We start from the raw sequence: 9008 nt of genomic DNA on the forward strand, positions 1-9008 counted from the left end.
TGGCGCTGCCGGAGGCTTCGCTCTGCCGGAGGCCTGGCACTGCCGAGCACTCCTCATGTCCCCCCTCCAACGCGAGTGGCCTACAGCCACGCTCTGCCACAGCGCTTCGTTACTCCGCTCTAGTGACCGCATCACTATTTCCACCTGTTTGTTGACTGATTGTTGTCCTCTGTAAAACTGTCCCTTGTGTGAAACCTGGTGCTTGTCAAGGCTTCCACTTGGGGGTGGATTCTCTTTATACCCAACTGGTTACATCATTCTGGTTTAAAGTAAAAAAAAAAAAAAAGAATAAAAAATAGTTTGATTATGACAGCTACTGTCATAATGGTAAACAAACAAACAAACAAAATCCCAACCTAAACCCACCCAAAGAATTCACCAACAGGGTCAGTGCTTTTCAAAAAGATTCTTACTGCGAATCATCCTACGCATCCTCCATAAAACCAAATTTCCAGCACTTGAAATGCACTAAGGGACTGTTTAAAATGTTACCGGATGGCAGGCAGTCTCCACTGCAAACTGGGACCTATCCTGACGTCTAGTTCCAGGGAATCACAACGCCCGTTCACGTTACCGCATGCTGAGAGTAGCTGCACTGGTATCTTGTGCAAAAAGCAAACGCTCAGGAGCTAAGAAGAAGTCAAACCGCTTGCTTTAAGCATGGATTTTGGCTGAAATCAGAATACCCGGGTCTGACCCTAAAGCCGCAGGCCTGGAACGTGCAAGCGTAATACATCTATCGCTCCCATCAACTTTACACCAGGGCAGGACAATCAATTTCCATCGACTACTCGTGACTTATGTCACTGGTCATGAGCTGAATATTAGGCTCAGTTCTGTGCTATGCAGTGAATTTGCATGCCCTGGAGAGGTGATACAAAATAATACGAATGACCAGGCAGAAAAAAAGCTCTTTGAAAGGTCTGTCCCACATCTTTCTTTATACCAACATTTTTCCTACATGAACATATGCAAAAAAACCCCGTTTGCCACATTTTTAGGTGTAGTCCGAATGCAAAAAACGAGAAACTCAGTGAAAAACTGACAATTCAGTCCTAACTTAGGTAAGCAAACTTGGGCATATCGCATGAAATCCAGAATTTCTGTTCGTTGTAATATACAGATTCTAAATATACAAATATACACAGCATATACAAATTCCAGGACTTCTGCCTGCTGTAATATACAGCCTGTGCTGCACAGTAGCCCCCCCACCTCCCCAACTAAGCGTGAACTCCGTAGCTCTTGCTAACAGCACATCAAATATGAAATACATCGCTTTAAGATTTTTATAAGCCATAACCTGTAAGCATAAAATCATGTCTAGATGTATCTCGCTTATGCAGAAAGCATATTAAAACTGTAATGTATACAGTTATATATATATAAAGTACCTACATATACACATATATAAAGTACTTTTTTAATATCTATACACAGTACACAAATATTTGAGTAGAAAGCAAAAGCAAGCACAGAAATGTATCACTCAAGTTGGCATCATACAGAGACATTTTAAATAGAAATAAAAGACGACATAAAAAAAGTTATACTCACAGTAGAGATTTAAATGTTTTAAATGATTTAATACTTTCACTACTAATGGGAAAACCAGGCTTTATTATTTCTGTGTACTATTAGAGTGAGTAGCTAAAGATATTCCTTAAAAAGACCTTTGCTACTAAAGATCTCTCAATATTTAATTTACTGCCCAGGATTTCTGCTGACCTCGTGATAGTATTAAGAGGGGACAGACTCATTTTTCATAACTGACTTAATTCAGTAAAGGATTTGTTCTCTTGGTGTTGATACATACTGAAGGGGCAGACAGACACGACATGCATTTACTTAGAGTCATATAGGCACAAAATCTTTGTTACTGCTTTAGCTAGCACCTAGCAGGAAAACCTGCGGAGGTTTTCTGAAATACGAACTGCTCAGCATATTTCAGTTGGTGAACAACGTAAGTTGGCACTGTTTGCAATGCATTTCTAAAGTATTTTTTTCCCTGCCTGCTGACGGTAATCCCCTGGGACTTTCTTTTAAGCAGCGCAAACTTTCAAGTCAAAAAAACTGGTAGAAGCCTAAAGCAAGTTTAGAGAGAGGTCTGTCTTGATTCATAGTACCCGTACGTGGCTGGTATATATTTAAGAATGACAGTGCTGTCTTTCAGTACTGCTGCCCACAATACTTGGAAATATATCCTTTCAGTATGCGAAGACATATCCTCTCCGAAGCACCCAGATAAATCAGTTCACCCTTGGCTGTAACTAAACGCTGTCTAGTGACTTGTGATCGACAGGGCTTTACCCTCTGACAGCCAGATTCATTGTTGGGACAGCAACCAATCGTCGGGTTTGACGACATGAGCCTAATCAAAGTTGGAGTATAAAAAGCCCCCTTGGAATATATAAGGTACACCAGTGTGGCAAGCTGTCTCTCAGATTGCATTTGCTTTCACGGATCTGTTTAGTACTGAAAGGGAAAGGGGGAGGGAAGGGGGAAAAAAAAAAAAAGGAAAAGTGCTGCAGCGAATGTGAGATCATGCAAAAGCTAGCGATCTGGGTGTATATTTACCTGTTCATGCTGATTTCAGTTGATCCGGTGGCTCTTGACGACAGTAGTCAGCCCGCAGAGAACGCCGAAAAAGACGGACTGTGCAATGCTTGTACGTGGAGGCAGAATACAAAGTCTTCCAGAATAGAAGCCATAAAAATTCAAATCCTCAGCAAACTGCGTCTGGAACAAGCTCCTAACATTAGCAGGGATGTTATTAAACAACTTTTACCCAAAGCTCCTCCACTACAGGAACTGATTGATCAGTATGACGTCCAGAGAGACGACAGTAGCGATGGCTCTTTGGAAGACGATGACTATCATGCCACCACCGAAACGATTATCACAATGCCGACGGAGTGTAAGTAACCCTGCTGCTTTCGCCTCCCACCGCTCCTCCGAGAGAGTTGTCTCCCTGCTGTAGAGCCACGCAACTCCTCCTCGGGCTCTCCCAACAGGCTGCTGGCTGAAGTCTGCTAGAGGGAGGGAGGAGAGTGTTATTTCTAAAGAATTTGAGCCAGGTTCAGATGACCGTGTTGCGGTCCTTTGTTTTACTGTTCGGTTTTCGGCTCCTTATAACGCGTATGCCCTGTAGCGCTTAGGATTTACCCATTGCCTTAGAAAGCGCAGGGAGATCTGCAGTTTAGTTGACTTCGTTATCTTCAGTTTTCAGGGCGTTTCCTATCACAAATATAAAGCACAAGTGCAGATAATGAGATAAGTATATTTTTTGAGGGAGGTTTCACTGGCTAGTATGTTTAGGAGCAATAGAAATCAGCAGAAACACAGCTTAGAGCACTAGACCTACCAGAACACGTTACAGCAAGTGCAAGTACAGAGTTAAATTCTTGCTGCTTTGCTGATCCCATGAACTAGCACCACCCACCTCTGAGTTAAAACTATATATTTAAAGCAAATACGTGTGTAACAGATTTAAAGTGTTAAAATGTCCGTGCTATAGCAATCGGCTCCAGTAGTCATGCCAAGGAGGAATGAAGGCATTTACTGAATGAGCAGATTCTGGGTTATCTTCCGAGTGCTAAACATCTGCTACAGCTCCTATCAAGTATCTTTTGCACAGCTAATACTATAGTATCTTATGTTCTTCATCAGCTAAAGTATTTGGCGATGGCAGCTGTTTTTTAAAATAACACTTACAAATACGATGTCAAAAAGGAAAAAGACGATAGGACATATAAGGCATGTTAGCAGTCACAGATGTCATTACAATATGCGTACTAGAATAATAATCGGCTGCTCTAGCCAGCTAAAAATGTACGCTTCGATGAAAAAGTAACTCTATCTGTAAAATTTTCCAACTTATTAATTAAAAAGATACGTACTTAATAGCAATATATTACTGCAGCCTTATCACAAAGTTGAGGTCTGCCAGCAGTTTTATTCCAGCCTATTATGTCCAAAGCTTTATAACTATTATATTTATTTTTAACTGAAGTGCTACATAATTACAGTGACCGAAGAAAAGTCATTGTACTTCACTGTTCTGAATTAATTTCCTACTTTTTATGAAAAGCCCTTGAACTACGTTAAGCGCAGTAAAGAGACAGGTATCTTAAGCGGTGAGATTTACGAATGTCAAAGCCCTGCAGCGTTGGAGACCAGTATTACCCCTTTTATCTTGGCATGGGTAGATGTTGCCGTGACTAGGTGTGACAGCTGCATCACAGGCTACAGGACGGGGGAACGCTTCACTGCACGTGACTTCCCTGTAACATTGGTCAAATGAAAACAAAATGATCCTCAGAGTAATACTCCCGTAATTATTTTTTTCCCCTTGAGAAAGGAAATTAAAACGCTCACATAGTTTGCCCATGGCTGCCTGTGCACGACGTGCAGCACACCAAGGCCATTCAGTCGGTTAGAAATAGCTGGATCACCACACGCGTGTTGAGTCAGCCTGTGCCAAGCTGCTATTCCGCACGCTTTATGGAGGTTCTCGGGAGAAGACTAGCAGAAGCGAGTTGGCAGTAGTCACTGTGAAGTGGAACAGGCTGTGCCCTCGCCCCAGGTAGTTTTTGTTTGGGAAAGAGGCTTTTTTGCCGCTGTGCAGGTCAGCTCACAGCACCGGTACCGCTGGTCAGAGCCCCGAGCACGCCGAGGACCGCCGAGGTCCTCTGCAGCGTGTATCTTCTCGTGGTTGCCCTTCGTTTCCGAGTCGCAGCCTGAGCACACCTCCGCTGGTCAGCCGATGGAGCACAGCTAGAGGTTTTTAGAAAATGGTTAGCCAGACCTCACTCCAGCCTGTCTACGAAACAATCGTCGGTTCCTTGTCACATGACGTTACTTTTAGGCGGTAGCATAACGATTTTGTTGACAGCCGTTAAATTTGCTGTAGAGTGTAAACCACAGAAAATAAATTAAGTTAAATCCACTTTGTTACTGATACTGTTTATAACATATTGTAAGACTTCCTACACAGTCTGGCAAAAAAAATAAATCGGGTTTATATATGCATATTTCTTTTTGTTCCCTGTTCAGTAATCTGTTCTTTCCATTCATTTATAGCTGATTTTCTTGTACAAATGGAGGGAAAACCAAAATGTTGCTTCTTTAAGTTTAGCTCTAAAATACAATATAACAAAGTAGTAAAGGCACAATTGTGGATATACTTGAGGCAAGTCCAAAAACCTACAACAGTGTTTGTGCAGATCCTGAGACTTATTAAACCCATGAAAGACGGTACAAGATATACTGGAATTCGATCTTTGAAACTTGACATGAACCCAGGCACTGGTATTTGGCAGAGTATTGATGTGAAGACAGTGTTGCAAAATTGGCTCAAACAGCCTGAATCCAATTTAGGCATCGAAATAAAAGCTTTTGATGAGAATGGACAAGATCTTGCTGTAACTTTCCCAGGACCAGGTGAAGATGGATTGGTAAGTTTATTTAGAAAAATCCCATTTAAATATCTTGCATTTTATTGGAAAGCATGTAAGTTATGTTTTAAGGATAAAATGGAAGCATTGTTTAGGGAGTGGAAAGTACAAGTTCTGTATAGCCAATTCTTTTGTTCTTTGCTCTCTGATCATGTCAAAATCAATAGCATTCCCATGCCTCCATTTCCCTATCGTGAAAAACTGATGCAGTACTTCAGTAAGATGTTGAGAGGCATTAGCAGGAAAATGTTTTGGTAATACTGGTGGATGGTACCATCAAAAGTAACGTTGTTTTCAAATTTGAGAGCAAATAGCATTTAATAAGCAGTAAAGCTAAAGAGAAGAGTCGTTGGATTATTTCATTGGTAGGAAAGCTGCCTCCGATAGAGCTGAGAAAGTTTTTGCATTCAAACTGTGAGGGAGTTTCTCCCTAATCTGTAAGCACATATTTTCTATTAACAGCAGCAAGAATTACCTACGTTTATGAGTGTGAGAACAGATCTTCTTCATAATGTTGTGTACCTTTCAGTACGTGATAGAGTGCATCATTCCACCTATTGGAAATGTTTTAACAGAGAAATTCTGCTTGATACAATAAGCGGGTCATAATGATGGGAAAGCGCATTAAATAACTATCTGGTTTCTTTCTGTAAGGGTAGATGAAGAAATTAAATCTGAAGTGTACCAGTTAAACCACAGCATTTTCCTTGCTATTTGTTTCTGCAAATCATTAATCGTCTACAACCTATAAAAATTCCTGAACCCATCACAGCTGAAATAATCGCAACCAAGAAATCCCTCCTTCTGAATAAAGAATATTATTTTACTTTCACTGCTATGCAGTAGATCAATCTGTTCGTGTAGCCACGTAACGTTTAGCTTCATAGCAGTATAATGCAGTTGGAAGAACTTAAAGGAAAAACGCTGTGGTATCTTAATCGTAGAATCCGCTACAGAAGCGGAGCTCCCCTGCCAGAAACAGGCCAGCTGGGTGTCACGATAAGGAACGTCCTCGCCACCTCCAGCCGTTCAAGTAGCCAGCGCTGCGCTCTCACACGCGGATAACCCATGGTTATCGATATAACGATATACGATAACCATCATCTCTAAAACCAGGCCGGTTCAAAAAAGGGTTAGCTGCATGGCTGGTAACGGGAGAGGAAGCTTCTCTTCCCTTCCCTCCGGCAGCCCCCGGCGCGGGGATGCTCCCCTCCCCATATCCTTTACCTTTGGGAGGAGCGTCTCCAGCCGCTGGACAACTTGCAGCCATAGAGGCGGGTATCTTGGAGGGGACAAACCCACGTCACTGTTATTTACTCCTAAGGAAGGGGCTTCCTTCATGGGACAGCCCGGCCAGCGCCAAGCTGACACGTGCGTGGAAGCGAGGAAGCCGGGAACGCTTTCAAACTCCTGATTGTAAAGGTGGCAATTTATTTCTAGGCTCAGTTGGTGACTGTGGAAACACACCTTCGGGGGGAGGCATGTGGCTCAGAGGCCCGCCAGAAATACATTCCTGGCCACAGGGCTCTTTCAGGAGTCAAAATATTAGTTGCCCCTCCAAATTCAGTACAGCAAACTCAGCCCTCCGGCGCAGGGGAAAGCCGTCGGGCACAAGGAACCTGCCCCAGCAGGTGAAACGCTCGTTTCTGCCGCCGTTGCGGTCAGCCGAAAGCAATGACGAGTGTGGAGCGAGTTTTGTCCTCCTTGGTCTGGACAAGCCGCCTTCCTTGATATCCAGAAAGCCCGAACTCAATATGGTTTTAATGGAGGGAATTTCAGAAGGACTGGTAAGAAGGAGACCAACACCGGTCCGTCCTGCCCTTTAGAAGTTTTTGGAATTTCCCTATGGAAAAAAAAGTAGCTTTTATTATGGGGTTTAAAACAAATGGACGAACCCCACAGTAAAAATAAAAATCCAGCATCCTCAAAATTTCTGAAACGTTCTGCTAGCAGCTAACGGAAGCTACGCTAGCACTGAGATGCTGGTGATTTCAGGAAATGCTAGTCCTCAGCACAAAAGAGAGGAACGATGCTTGAGCAGAGATCAAACGTAGCAGAGATTTGGAGGAGGACAAAGCTCTCCCAAGCATGTGACTTCAGAAGTGTTTGCAAATATTATTTGAGAATATTGACTTGATACAAAGCATCTATGTCTGAAATATTATATATTTATATGGTTTTACTGAACTTAGGCTTACCTCAGTAATGCTTCCGATTCCTTCTCCTCTCCTCACAGAACCCATTTTTAGAGGTCAGAGTTACAGACACACCAAAACGGTCCCGCAGAGATTTTGGCCTTGACTGTGACGAACACTCGACAGAATCCCGGTGTTGTCGGTACCCGCTGACAGTAGATTTTGAAGCTTTCGGATGGGACTGGATCATCGCGCCTAAAAGATACAAAGCCAATTACTGCTCCGGAGAATGTGAATTTGTATTTTTACAAAAATACCCGCACACCCACCTCGTACACCAAGCAAACCCCAGAGGCTCGGCAGGCCCTTGCTGCACGCCCACCAAGATGTCCCCCATAAACATGCTGTACTTCAACGGGAAAGAACAAATAATATACGGCAAGATACCGGCCATGGTTGTAGATCGCTGCGGGTGCTCATGAGAGCATCGTGAGATCCACCGCTTCAGAAATTGTGCGAGCTACCAAAAAAAGTAATGTTATACCCCCTCACCAGTCTTTGAAACTGTGAAGTTACGTACGCTATGCATTGCCAACATCCTATATGCTGTATGATAGGCTATCGTACAGATTTAGCGCAGCACCAGCTACAGAACACGAACTAAAGGACAACATAGTTACCCGACGGCCGGCTTTGAAGCAGTGAAAAAGAAAAGCTACAATCAAAATCACCGGATTTAATACGTGAAGTTCTTGCGTTGCAAGGGAATCGATATTCCGTCCTTCAGATGCAAATTTATATGCAGGTTTCAGTACACGTTGGTAACCAAAAGCAAGCTCCTTCTCATCTGAGGATGGGAGGAGCAGGCTTGTAAGCCCATTTCTTCACAGCTTCACTTAATATTGTATTTACAGGAAAATATATACTGGTAACACATACACCACCACGCCATACCACCAGAATCATCCTTAAACACTTGAATATGTAGTGCAGAATTGTGAAATGTATCAGATGAAATTCCACATAAATGGACAAATCCTGAAATTAGGGATGGCATAGTGTATTTAGTGTGTTTCCATTCCTTTTTCTCATTAGTATGTTAGTAATCAATGGCAATGGTGCTACGTAAGCAGGCTGAGTAAATAGATAGTTATCTAAGTGAAAGAATTTAGAATAACGTCGAATTTGCCCTATCCTCAGGTACACTATTCAACATTCGCAAGAAATAGGTATTTTTTAAATGAAAGGGAATAGTTTTCTAGGTGTAGTAAAACAAAAGGCAGCAGAGAAGTCATTCAAGTCGTAATCCCACATTGTAACCTGCCTTTGCAACATTACCGTTTGCACTATGATAAACCAATGCAAATAGTTGGTTGCTACAGATATTGTTTAAAAACCACTTTGATATAACTGACTT

General features: G+C 42.5%; 1 protein-coding gene across 2 annotated transcripts; it reads left to right on the forward strand.

Annotated features, from left to right (window-relative positions):
* Nucleotides 1–2543: 2543 nt before the first annotated feature.
* Nucleotides 2544–8253, forward strand: MSTN (myostatin). Of its 2 annotated transcripts, none has more exons than XM_010292018.1 (3): nt 2544–2917; nt 5083–5456; nt 7693–8253. In XM_010292018.1, the coding sequence occupies exons 1-3, from the start codon at nt 2545–2547 to the stop codon at nt 8071–8073; spliced, it is 1128 nt and encodes a 375-aa protein (XP_010290320.1). In that variant the 5' UTR covers nt 2544; the 3' UTR covers nt 8074–8253. The 2 variants fall into 2 exon arrangements, with proteins under 2 accessions (XP_010290320.1, XP_010290321.1); XM_010292019.1 differs by having other exon boundaries at nt 2545–2917; nt 5380–5456; nt 7693–8073.
* Nucleotides 8254–9008: the final 755 nt, after the last annotated feature.

The sequence above is a fragment of the Phaethon lepturus genome, unplaced genomic scaffold (assembly GCF_000687285.1).
Source record: "Phaethon lepturus isolate BGI_N335 unplaced genomic scaffold, ASM68728v1 scaffold50257, whole genome shotgun sequence".
Lineage (NCBI taxonomy): Eukaryota > Metazoa > Chordata > Aves > Phaethontiformes > Phaethontidae > Phaethon > Phaethon lepturus.